Source organism: Fukomys damarensis, unplaced genomic scaffold, assembly GCF_012274545.1.
Source record: "Fukomys damarensis isolate Sample0158 unplaced genomic scaffold, DMR_v1.0_HiC HiC_scaffold_37, whole genome shotgun sequence".
Taxonomy (NCBI): domain Eukaryota; kingdom Metazoa; phylum Chordata; class Mammalia; order Rodentia; family Bathyergidae; genus Fukomys; species Fukomys damarensis.
In genome coordinates this window covers 23,098,483-23,111,934 of record NW_022900949.1, presented here as the reverse complement: position 1 = coordinate 23,111,934, position 13,452 = coordinate 23,098,483, and the positions used below count along the sequence as shown (strand labels likewise).

The following is a 13,452-nucleotide window of genomic DNA, read 5'->3' as shown; positions in this document are numbered from 1 at the left end:
AAAAAAAAAAATTTTAAAAATTAAATGTAAAGTTCCCCCTTTTTTTTTTTTTTTTTTTTTGGGTCCTGGGGATCAAACTCAGGACCTTGTGCTTGCGAGCCAAGTGGCAGAACCACGGAGCTAAATCCCCAGCCCCCCGTCACATTTCATTAAAAGAAGATTATAAGACATATGTGTGCCTTGTGGTTAGCAAAGGAATGAGATTACAATAATCTATTCAAAGCATTTGTAGGATGATCCATTTTATGGGGGCCCTTGTACATTTTCAAGAAATTTGGTTGTTATATATATTTGGAGAGACTATATCACACCAAATTAAAATAAATTTATCATGAATATCTGAAGTTTGTTCAATCATTTGTACCCATTGGAGATAAAAAAAAACCTTGTTAAAATAAGCCAATATTCCTATAAAACCTATGTAAGTCAAGCCAATTTTTTTAAGTTTACAGTTTTTTCCATTGTTTTATACATAGTATAAAGAAATGAACTGAAGATATTTCATTTGCTTTTTTTGAAATGGTTTTTACAAAAGCTAATGAAATTTTCTCCCTATACAGCAGTATCGTTAATAGTATCCTTACAATTTGATAGATTCAGGAGAGAGTGTGCTTTAAAAAATTATTTGAATGATTAAACAGAATATTAAAATATGCTTATTTTAATTGATTAGTTCATTCTTAAATATATACACACTCCCTATATTCTTTAGATCCTTTGCTAATTTGAGCTCATGAGATTAGAAACTATTAAAACTTTAGTTACTACTAATTTTCTTCCCACAAGCAGTCCACAACTTATCATGAAGAAAATAAACTTAGTGGAACCAGCAAAGCAGAGCTTTTCTACTGTAAATAAGAAACTGTCTTCAAACAAAGAGCAATTTTATGACTGATGTTTAAAAAAATAATTTTGGTGATCATCAATGTGCCCATTCTAGATTCCTTACTCTTAAGAGATTTCAGTCTTCCAGGATTCACAGGCACTGACTGATTAATTTATCTTTGCAACACTGCTGAGAAATAAACAACTTAGGGGCTGGGGATTTAGCTCAGTGGTTCTGCTGTCTGCCTCGAAAGCGCAAGGTCCTGAGTTCAATCCCTGGTACCCCCACAAAAAAAGTTAAAGAGAGGGATGTTTAAGAGTGTAATTTCTTGTTATTAAAACAGAATTAGCAGCGTTCATAATTAGTCTGAATAGCGATAGGCATAATTAAAATTTATAAAAGGAGGGAGCTAAGATGTGCCCACACATAGAAATTGAGGTGTCTGTCTCTGAACGTGGCTGGTAGCTTTTTGCCAGCAGAAACCTCACAGGGCATGTTTTCCAAAAGCATCCATTGTTTTAAAGGCTGTAGTGACATATGGCTATGACTCCCATAAATGTGTCCCAAACCACCTGGGCTCTCTATACTTCTATCAGCTCTACAAAGTACATTTACTAAATTTATCTTCACCGTATGACTATGTCATGCTTCTTGAGCTTGTCTCAAAATTATGATTCCTCCTCCTTTCCAATAGTCAGTTCTGTCATGGAGTCTAGGAGAGCAGTCAGCAAATTCACTTGCTTTGATTATGTCTCTCATGGTTTCGAAACTTCACTTCAGAGCGCTGGATGTTAAATTCTTATTTCTTTTTTGGTGCTGGAGATCGGATTAAGGGTGTCGTGCTTGCTGCACTTTTGACCTTTTTATTTTGTATTTGGTTCAACCTCTTAATTTGTTGGGTCTCCACATGACCATATTACTGAGCACTGTTTTCTTTAAATATTTTAAGGCGTGAGATTCAACATAGCAAATTGTGCTGTGATAGAGTAATTATACCATCTTCTTGGTATCTTTTTTTGTTTGTTTGCAATCACTTTTTGTGACAATGTCCAGGGTCCTTTTAACCTGAACATTGAGTTCTTCATTTCCTAGACATTGGGGGTCATTTTAAAATTATTTTTACTATATAGGTAAGCATACATAACTTGTTAGCGACACAGCAAGTTTTCTCTCACCAAAGCACAATGGCTCTTTTCCCTACGTTCATTGTCTCAGTTGGGGGCCCCCGGAGCTCACCATTCGCCCATCTGGAAATCTGTGCTTTATTCTAAATTCTCCTCAACGACTCAGTTTTACTTTGTATTTTTTAACTCTTGGCTTCGACCCCCCCCCCCCACCTTAAGATCTTCTCTGGCAAATTTTCCGTGTTTTTCTCTACAGTCCATCACAGCGCTCCCTGGTGTGGGTGAAGGACCTTCTCTAGGTGCCTCCTCTGTCCTGGGTGGTTGTATGGTTTATGCCCTGTGCCTCTTTCTTTCCCCGCCCCTGCAGTGACTGTCCCTGAGCCCTGTCCTGCTCAGTAGCTGATTTAGTACCTCATGTATACACACTGATGTATCCGTAATTGTTGATTGGCTGCAGCTGTCCTTCAGCCTCTTCTGTTTTGAATCCCAACCAGAGACAAAATAAAAATCCAGTTATTCAAGGGAAATTATATTGAATATATAACCATTTCTATATTAAAGTCTCCAAGTGCTTTACAAAACTGTAGAGGTTATTTTTTCTTTGTGTTTTAGTAGGTATATGTGTGTAGGTATGTATGAGGCAGGAATATAATAACTTTCAAAGATTTGCCTTTAAACGTGATTTCTCAATGTGGTTTTTTTGTTTGTTTGTTTTGGGGGTTTTTTTTGGTCTCGGGGATCGAACTCTGGTCTTTCTGCTTGCGAAGCAGGCAGTGGAACCACTGAGCTAAATCCCCGGCCCCTATTCTCAGTGTTTTAATCTCTCAGTAACTGCGAGGACAGACTTCATCGTCACTCAAACCTAAGTTCAAATTCTAGTTTTCCACTTGGGTTGTCCTTAATCACTGGTTCTGAGTAATTCTCACTTGGAAGTAGTTAGTAGAACAACATAACAACATGACCTAAGAAGTCAGGGGAGCCCTCTGAGGGTGTCACAGTTAGCAACCCAGCCAGCACGGGTGCTTCCTCCCTCCTGAGGCTGCGGGAGACTAATTCCAACTTGCCAGCAACTTCTTGCTTCAAGTGCTGCCTTTCCTTTCTCCTCAGCCTGCACAAAGATAGCCAAGGCAGGAAGGCTGTTGATCAACCCTGAACCAACAGTGGATGGACGTGAGGGGGTGAAAGTCCCAGCTTCCTGCCTCCTGTGAAATGAAGCTGAAACATGTTTCTTCTTCTCTTTCTCAGAGGGCTTCCATGGGGATTGGGATCCAATTAGCTATAAAGATAACATGTTTGATATAGTACCCGTTACTGATTTTTCTTCATTCTTTCATATTTCCCATATCGTTTAGCAAATGCCTTCAGGATTAACCTCGTCATAATTGCCTTACCCTAAGAACTTATATGTGGGTTGTTTGGGGGGATAACTTATACTAAGCCAAGGCTTGAAAAATACGGAAACCATGACTGACCGAGATTAAGATACTACTGATGCAGTCCCTTCAAAGAGCTGTCACCTATAATCACAAGAGCCAACATTAAGAGTGGCAGCTTCCTCAGACTAAAAGATACTCTTTGTGGCTGGTTAGAACAGCGAGCATAAACAGAAAGTTTTGAAGTAGCAGAGATTAATTAATTAATGTTTGGCCCGAGAATTCCTTTCCATTTTGGTTATGTTGGTTTTATTTCTAGGGACGTTCGGAGTCTAAACTGAAAGACTGAAATGAAGAAGTGATGTACTGGATAGTATGATTCCAGAGGAAGTAGAGGCGAGACCTTATGAGCAAGTTATTGCAAAACTACAGTCCTACATTTGGGGAAGAGTGTCAATAGTGACTGACAAAAATGTGTGAATATCACAGCTATTTAGAAGATAGCATCTTCCTGAATTACTACCACTGTTTTGTATCAGGGTGTGGCAGGTCATGGTAAACAAGTCCTTCAAACGGGGGAGCATTTCCATCCTGATGTTGCTCTTCAGAATGATGGATTGGTACTTTTTCTTTGAGAACCTGTTTGTTTCTCATCAAAAGTCTTCTAGTTCCGTGTGTATTTATGTGTTTTCATCTAACTCCAAACCTATTTAAATGTCCCAGTGGCTGAGAGAACTCAAATGGTATCCTTATGCTTCATCTTTGATGGTAATTGATAAGAGTTTCTTAGTGATACATATTTGAAACAAACTGTTTCTGGAAGTGGGAATGTTGATGGTGTAAACTTTACCAGTTTATGGATAAGTTTGAAGGCAATCAGCATGATAGAAAACTCACTACAGCAAGTGCCTGTGTTCTTTTGATATCTTTCTTTGAGTTCTTTCTTGAGACGAATGTGTTTTACCTTTGCAGCTTTCATCTTAGTGATATTAGTGACCACTCATTTTAAATAGGGCGGTGAAAATGCTTTCATTGTTCCCCTTAATCAGCACAAAATAAAAATGATGAGAAACCTTTTATGAAGATCTGGTTTTCATTATAAAAAGAACAAATGATTAAAAGCTACTGTAAATTTTGAATGATTAATTTCACACCAAAGAAGTCATTAGGAATTTCTGCTGGGTACAAAAAAGCAATCATTTGCAAAATTGCAGAAAGCTAATTTCCAATGAATATACTTCTGTATTTTCCATTACATTTGTATACTGGGAGAGAGACAATATAGAAATTGCAGAATTTTAACATAATAGCCTTTTACTGTAGGTAGCTTTTAAGTGGAACTGGGCTCTTAACCAGTTAATTACTTTTCTTTTGGCTTCTTTTATTTCATTTGATCATATTTGTTATAAAAATCTTTTTCTTGTTTCTCATCTAGCATTAATTTATCAATTTCCTATTTCAAGCATATGGAATAGCTAGGATTTGTGGTTTATCTTGTGTTTTAAATTATTTTTTATGTATTTTTTGAAAATATGAAGACATCTGTGTGGATGCGTGTGTTCTTTTTTACATATTAAAAGCCCAAATCTGAGACTTCTTTGCAAAAAGGGAACACTTTGTGAACTTTCTATATCTGCCCTGTAGTACCAAGTAAAAGTAGCTCTCTAGAGTCGGGTGTGGTGGCACACAGCTGTAATCTCAGCATTTGGGAGGCTGAGGTGGGAGGATCACTGGGAGTTCGAGACCAGCCTGGGCTACACAGTGAGTTCCAGGTCAGTCTCAACTGCATAGTGAGATCCTGTCTCAAAAAAACAAAACAAAACAAAAAAGCTCTCTAGTAGACTTTATTACTTATAGCTCTGTGCTTTTAAAAATTGATGCACTGTGCTTAAACCGAAACGCTCATTGCATGAAAAAATGTCTTCAGTTCTAGATATGTAGGTACAAATATATTTTTTCATGGTAATGTCTTTCATTATGAAGTGTATAAGAAAAAAATTGACTATGTAATAATGTAAAATAAAACCTATTGATTTTAATTCAATAAAAATTGGCATATACTTGCTCTACCGTTTTGGAGGAAGTGATTAAACTACAAAGTGGGCCACCATACATGACTCATCAGGATGATAGGACAACTGAAATGTAGCAGTGATGACAGACAGCATAGCTTGCTTTTATGCTGGTCATTGCGTCACTTATTATGATCCCAGCCACTTGGGAGCCTGAGAGAGAAAGATCACAAGTTTAAAGGCAGCCTGGGCAAGCTAAGAGCCCCTGTCTCAAAAGTAAAATAAAAATGGCTGGGCATATAGTTCAGTGAGCACCGGGTTCAATCCTTGATATCAAAACAAGCAAATAAACAGCAAACTTCTCAGGTTGTCTTTGTAAGTTAGGAACAGTTCAGTAGACCATAAAAGCCCAAACTTGTTCTTTCTGTAAGCTTCAAACATTTCATTATCAGGAAAAATATTCTTGAGTACTATCAAGGATTCCTTTTAATATATGTTAACTACAATAATAATGGGGCAAGGCAGAAGCATCTTTTTTTAAGTGTAAGACTCTTCATTTTATATTTATTATTTTGCACAGTATTGATGTTCTTCTCTGGTGTTCTTTGCAGAGAGTGAATCTGTCCTTCGATTTTCCATTTTATGGCCATTTCCTCCGTGAAATCACTGTGGCTACTGGGGGTAAGTGGTTTTCTACCCATTCACCTTAAATAATCTTCAGTTTCACTGCAGTTATTATTTGTAATTTACCCCCTATTTCAAGAGGAATAAATTGTGAAAATCATTGTCTCATAGCACAAAGTCATGAGTACAGAGAAAGCACAAGAAAGAGTTTAACTATTGGAAAACCTTTTCAGTACACAAAAGTATAGATATCATAATTTCAGCTTAGATTCCCCTCTGCTTTTTTGCTGGGGGTTGTGATTTTTTTTGTACTGGGGATCAAATTTGGGTTCTTGCGCTTGTGAGGCAGGCGGAGGCACCACTGAGCTACATCCCCAGCCTTGCTAAATTTTAATTCATCTTTTGGTAGTATACAAACACAAATGGCAGGAACTAGAACAGAGATAGAAAGAAAGGACTTATGTGAGGTACTGGTGTATATTTATATTATTTTAATGCATATATTTGATAGACATATATATATGTGCATATAGACACAGCTACTTTCATATTCCCTTAAATGATCTGTTTATTCCCTTTAATGTCACGTATGTTGACTGACATTTCATCTGAGAGTAGTAAAAGTGAGCACTGAAATCCACTTTGAATTTTTAAAATTTTGCTTGTCTTCACAAATGCGGAGGTTAAAGATTAGCAATATGTTAGCAAAGCAATTATTCTTCAGAGAACATCCTAGAGGCTAGAAATATGTGAATTGTGAAGGGCTACTGACAAAAGATGAGTAAAGAACGTGCCTGTGGGCCTCACGTAGCAGGGTGAGAAAGTAGAAGTAGTAAAAGAAAACAATGGAACCATAGAGAAAGAAGGAAGTGAAAAAGAAATCCATAGGAATAATGAAAAACTGTGAGAGACCCCGGTCTCTTTCCTTCCCTGCATCTCATTACTGGTCTTTGAGATGGAATGGAAGCCATGTTGATCATTTTGCCCTACATTAAGATTTAGAAAATATGTGAGATTTGGCAAAAAGTAAAATCTGTAGTCAGAAATTTCAACAGAGTTTGCCGATCACTTCGAGCTAAGGTAAATTAAGCTGCTTGCGCTCTAGAAACGTGTAACCTTACAGAGAATTAGGCAAAGTAAAGCAGAACAAGGAAACCACTTAGAAAATACAGAGGATGACGGATGGGTTTCTGGGATGATAAAGCTCAAACTTCCACGAAAAGCATTTAAGATTTTCTAGAGAAATTATTGCTGTCACAGTGTCTGCGGTTTACAGAGGAGGAAGAGTCTGGGAGGAACGTTGGACTTCACACGCTGACTTGGAAAAACAGTGCAGGGGTTTAAGTGAGAGGCTTTGGTGATTCTATGGCTGTTTATACCAGTCAGCGTCAAGCATAGAAGCTGATTTTATTGAAAGATAATGACTTCACTTCTGAAATTACTAAATTTTGTGTGAAAAAGGACTAATGTAAATACAATATAGAGGACTGTGCCTTTTAAGTTCCCTGTGCCACGTATTTAATTAATGTTGTTGAGAGACTAAATGAAAAGCAGAAAGGGTAGAATTGAAAATCCGATATAACTGTGGTGACCTTATAATATGCATTTTGGGCCTGTTTTCTCCCATTTAAATTACGTGTTCCGTTGAATTTGAAAAAGTGAATTCTTAATATGAGTTTAAAATCTGCGCACACAGTGGTAAACATATGGATAGCTTGCATTTTCAATTTCCCGAATTGTTTTAACTTTAATCCTCATGTCAGTGACTCACCTGATATGAATTAAGATTCCTCATGATAGAGTGGGTGTAACAGGCTTCCGCAGATGGCTGCATCATCATTACTGCTCCACAGTACCATTTTCCTTTAAAAGAGCCTTAATGTTAGTGAAAAACCTGGTGTCTTGATGATCCTTCTTCTTGGGGAAAAAACACTAAAGCAAAGACAGTCTTTTGTTTTTGTGTTTTCCTCTAGTAAAATATGCTAGTATGGAACTTGCACATATGAATCCCTACTCCTTATTTGAAGAGGCATAACCAAGATAATTTAGACACTGGCCTAAATAATTCTCAAATTGCAACCAGACTCTGGTGTAAAAGTTTGAATAGTCTGCTTTCTCATTATTCATTCATGTAATCAATATTGATTGCACTCCTACCAAAGGCTCTGTACAAGAACTTTTAAAAATTAGACTGAAAAGATAAGGCATGCTTTCCATACAGGTGCTTAGCGTCTATGAAGAAGAAGAAGAAGGAGCATGGTATTTAAAAAGCAGTCAGAGAAGGTTGGCTGTAAGAGCTAAAGGGGTGGGGGATTGCTCCAAAAGAATGTTGTTTGGCCGATCATGAGTGAGGTTTGTACAAGATCTAAAACTTGGCATTGACCTAAAAGAAGATAGAGTTTTAGTTGGCAAACAAACTATTGGGAAGATGTTGGAGAGAGGAAGAGAGCTTGCAGAGAAGGAGGTTTTGAGCTCAGTGATAGCTCTGGGCCCAAGGTGTACATTTTCAGGGTCACGGAGTCAATCTGTTTATGGGAAGTGGAAAGTTGGAGTAAGAGTCCAGTAAAGATGGTGAGAGCAATGTAAGATAACTTGAACATCAGGAATTCGGTGATGTCCTGCAGGTGCTGAATTCCATAGAGAAGATGCAGCCTGATCTGATAGTAAAAAGCAAGGTAGGATGAGAGGGTGAAGGTAAAGAAAGTGCTTTTTCAGTGCTTCTTCTTGGATTACTAATAAAATTATTAAATTCTTGAATTTAATAATGGGTGCAGTGGAAAAGGAGAGAGGGAGTTAGTGCAAGACTCCTAATTTGAGTTGTTTTAGCATTGTAGTTGGAAAGTTTTCCAGCTGCAAGGATCCGTTAAGGATCATTTAAAAAACAGTCTAAGCTTAGAGGACTTCTGAACAACAGATTTGGTGGATCTCTTTTGTGACTGCCTTAGGAACAGAACTATCTGACAAATACCCATCAATGTTATGGATCTTAAATTTGTGATGAACCATGGAAGACTTGGAAGAAAAACAGAAACTTCTGATTAAGTGAAGTAAGATAAGTAAAGTTGAATGAAGTTCATTCCAAATAGGTAGGGGCTGGGAGTTTTAAATAGAAATATATTGATTTCTATTATATCGACTGTGCTTCCAGAAATTTCTCTTGAAGTTTTTCTCCACTGCATCTGGGTAAAATAACCAAGGGAAGTGTTTTCATAGTGAGTACAAGCTATGCAAATAAACATTTTAAACCACGATCCCCTTTATTTCACTGCTTTACCAGTTCCCGTGCTGCCTGAAAACCTAACTTTCTCAGTCCTTCACCCCACGCAGTGACACAAATTTAGTTTAAAGTGAAGTTTACTTCAAGACAATGCCTTGTGTTGGTGCTGCAATCACAATTTCATATCAAAATGTAGTGTAAAAATACAGACAAATGCAATATTCACTCTGGCCCATCTTTGTATCTTATATATACTTCATTATAAATAAACAAGTTTCTACATAAAAATGTGAGTAAAAACCAAACATCAGATTATATATAACAAAAATAAAATCTTTGCCTATTAAGCATTTTAACATTCAAAGGCTTCAATCGTCCATACAAATAATGCACAGAATGGATTCCAAATACCATCTAATTTTCTGGTTCACTGATAGCAGATTCTGAAAACATCTACTTATCTTTCCATTGGAAAAAAACTTGAGAATACACATATATTGAGTAATACAAAATTAGTCCTCTATGCAGTGCATAAAAATATTTTCATTAATAGTGTCTTTAAGATGTGTTGTTTGCTTAATGCTCGCTTGCTTGCTTTCTAGTCGTACCTTAATCGGTTCTTTTTTATTGTTAGGCTGCTAATGTCATCTTTTAAGTACTTCAGAATGTATAGCTGAGTTTGAGAATTTGAGTTTTAATTCCTGTGGCCACCACAAATAATGATGTTTTTATGTGAATCTATCAGGGGTATGCATGACTTTGATGGATTCGGGATCGGGAGGTGGGTTACTTGCTGCTTTATATAATAGGAAAGAGAAGAAATGTAGTAATTCTGATAATCCTCACCCCAAAATTTAACTGTGTGGGCAGATGGTGATTTGTAATTAAAATATGTGGGAACTGCAGGCAGATAGATGTGAGATTAGAAATCGAAGGGGAATTCACGTAAAAGCTAATGTGGAATATATAGTACCTATGTTACCTGCTTTGACTGTGGGGTGGATTTAGCCTCTTTTCCATTCGGTGCAAATTTCTGCTTGCAGGCATCATAAGAAAAATGTTGAAAATGTTAGATCTACTCTCCTCATTTGCCACATGGCAACTAATAGAATATAAAATTTTTCATTAAGTAGTGAATTTTTAGTATATAAAATACTAAATTGAGATTGAAACCGGCAAAAGTAAAAAATAAATTGCTGTCTTCCCCTGCCTCCCTGCTTGTCCATTTCTTCCCCAAGGGGGGGGGATAACTGCTACTCTTCCTGTATGTTCTTATCAGTAGTTATTTGCTTTCCCCTGCAAGTCCCCATTAAGGGAGTTTTTTTTTTTAAAGATAATGCATATTGTCTTGATTGAGTTCTCAGGAAGTATATTATCAAATTTTCCATCTTCTTTTGTTCTGGCTTTCCAATAGTAATATTTTAATTATAGGTCCAAATAATATTTCATGCTTTTTAGAGGACTTGATTAATAAGAGAAATGAAGGTTTTTCGGGGGAGGAAAAGAATTCGTTATTACTTGTGATGATTGATTTATAGATACCAACCTCATCTTCTTTCAAGTGTATAACCTCATAGAGAAGAACTTGATGCATTAGTTAATTTTCTAAATCTAGTGAGAAAGTAAATAGATTGATTTTGTCTTTTAAAATTATTAACAGAGAGCAGGGATTGGAGCTGTGTGGAGATCTGTGCATGAAAGGAAAACCCTAAAGAAGTAGATTGTGAATGAAAAGTAAATCCATTCCGGTTTGGCTCACCCAGTGAAAGAAACGAGCTCAGGTCGCAAGGATTTCTAGACAGCAAGATAAAACTGTGTGGTGTCTGATCCGCGGTATCTAAATGACTCTCTGAGCTAAGTCTCCGAACCCCTGAGCTCTCGTCTTAGCAGTGCGCTGGGTAATTCACGCTTCCCCTGTTCTGTTTGGTGTCAGCAGCCGATTCAGCAGATTCATGACATCACTACATTTCTTTTCCCTGCTGAAAAAAAATTTACAGGCATCTCTGTTTCCACTGTATCCAGACACACCGTGCATTTCTTTAGCTCTGGCTTACTTGGGCTGAGAGTGGGAAAGGCAGTTGGTGATTGGGGCAGTAAAAGATCCAGGGAGAGACCACCCAGGAGCTGGAGATGAGTCAACAGGAATAAGCAAGAAAAATAGCAGAGACAGAAGTGTAGGCAGGGTGGAGGGCAACTATGCATCAACAAGGGAGGATATTAATGGTGATCTGGAAGTCCTGATTGGGGAAAGGATTGATCAGGTAAGGTGAGGTTGTGGGTAAAGCAGATTCCCCCAGCTAGTCCCTTTCCCTTCCCCTAACAACCTCAGAATGTCACCTGTCACTTAGTCACTTGGGAAAATGAGTCTCTGGAAAGCACTGCTCACCTCCTTCTCCTAGACGCAGACTTTACTGCAAATGTTGGCAATGTTAAGTTCTTTGCATCCTTTCCTAATTCAAATGAATGGCAATATTACACAGATGCTTAGATATATAACCCACCTGACGGAAAGTAAAAGGAGTCTAGTGAGCCTGTTTTGTTAGAAAAGTAATAATGTAATGGCAGACTCACCAACACTATCCAATCCTAGAAAATAAAGTACAAGACTGACATTAGATCCTGGCTCCTATCATAATGGGTTCAAAGAACTCCTCCCAAAGAGAGAAACTGAACTTCACTTGCAAAAAGAAGCAGTCTAAAAAATAGTCTCTTGCTTCACAATGCTTGGGTTCCTAAGCCAAGCCAAGCGGAGCTGTGTAATCTTCAGCAAATTACCTAATTCCTCTGTTTCAGTTTCCATATCTCTAAAATAGCACCATAAAATTACCTATTAATAAGGGTTTTGGTGAAGATTTAATTAATTAATATGTTATTGATACATGTTTCACAGGAAATGCTAATAACTATTAATGTAATGTTTTACATGTAATGCTTTTTATCTATAAAGCTATGCTTACTTGTTAAATTAGTTTGTCATTTGCTCAGATGACATCACTTAATAGGATTTTCCTCCACAAACCATTAAGAGGGAACTCAAAGAATATAGAGAAGCTTAACTTATCATCTCTAACTGCTCATTTTCTAGCTGGACTGGGAAATACAGGAGTACTTAGATGCCTAGGTTGTCCACTTTGATGGGGTCATTAAATCATTCATTTCTCAGCACAGTTCCAGATCACGCCTAAACATGGACCGGGGATGATACGACGATGTTCTGGGACTTTCTCTGGAGCTCTTACAAGGTTTAGCAGCTTTTGTAGCCCGTGGCAGCAGCCTCTTACTGACACATTTATCTAGTTGTTTATCACCAGTTATCACTAGGTAACAGGAACTATATTTGTATATATCATTATGTATCCTGTTCTAACCTCCATAGAGCAAGAACTTTAGCAGCTGCTCATCAAAACATCACATTAGCCTTGGGTGAAATCAAGGGAGATGGGATTGACTCTCCTCCTCTTCAGGTGCCCTGGCCGCCTTTTCTAGATTGGGGACTCATTTCGTTGCTAAAAGATCAACTCATAAATGTTTGGGATACCCAACCTCCAGTGCAAAATAATGTGTTAAGTAAATGCATGCAGCTTTGCCTTTGAATTAGGAGACAGGTAGGTGTGTGTGTGTGTGTGTGTGTGTGTGTGTGTGTGTGTGTGTCTTCTTCTTAAAGGTCACCTGTATTTGCAATGCCCTTTTGTTAGATCTGGAAACTAGTAGGTATATAAGTAGCTCAAAACTGTCTTCTCAGTTGGATCTGTACAGCTCAGTAGCTGCGCCATAACAGGACTAAATGTTTTGCTGGGTAATTCTAATGAGGTTACGATGAGGTTAGATTACTTGGCTAATTGGACTGGCCTGAGGGCTACTAAGAGATTTTTCCTTTAAATGGCCTGAATTATTGTCCAAATGAGAGGTTTCTGCTTAAGGCAAAGAAAATGAAAGAAAAAGCCATTTTAATTGGTTTATTATCAATTTCCACAGCTACTTGAAAAGACAAACGTCCTTACTTCAGTGGGAAATTAAGAGAATTTGGAGCAATTGGATTTTGTAAAACAAATGATAAAACTGATAAAAAGTAAAATCTATTTAAATTGTTTAAACTGAGGCAAAAATACATAGCATAAAACTTAATCATTTATGAATTTACTGTTTCTGAGGCTTTAGTCATAGAGCTGTGAAAAGTTTTTTTCTATTTGTTTTCTTTTTCTTCTTTTACTCCCTCCTTCTCTTCTCCTTCTGGTCCTGTCGTTCCTCTCCTTGTTATTCTCTTTCCTCTCCTCCT

At 37.4% G+C, this 13,452-nt stretch overlaps 1 protein-coding gene across 2 annotated transcripts in view; it reads left to right on the top strand.

Moving 5' to 3' along the window:
• Plxdc2 (plexin domain containing 2) overlaps positions 1-13,452 on the top strand; it is a 407,901-nt gene that overhangs the window by 209,840 nt on the left and 184,609 nt on the right. For both annotated transcript variants that reach the window (XM_033759775.1, XM_019205160.2), the window contains exon 4: positions 5,947-6,016. In XM_033759775.1, the coding sequence (XP_033615666.1) occupies positions 5,947-6,016 (70 nt within the window). The remainder of the gene's footprint in view (positions 1-5,946; positions 6,017-13,452) is intronic.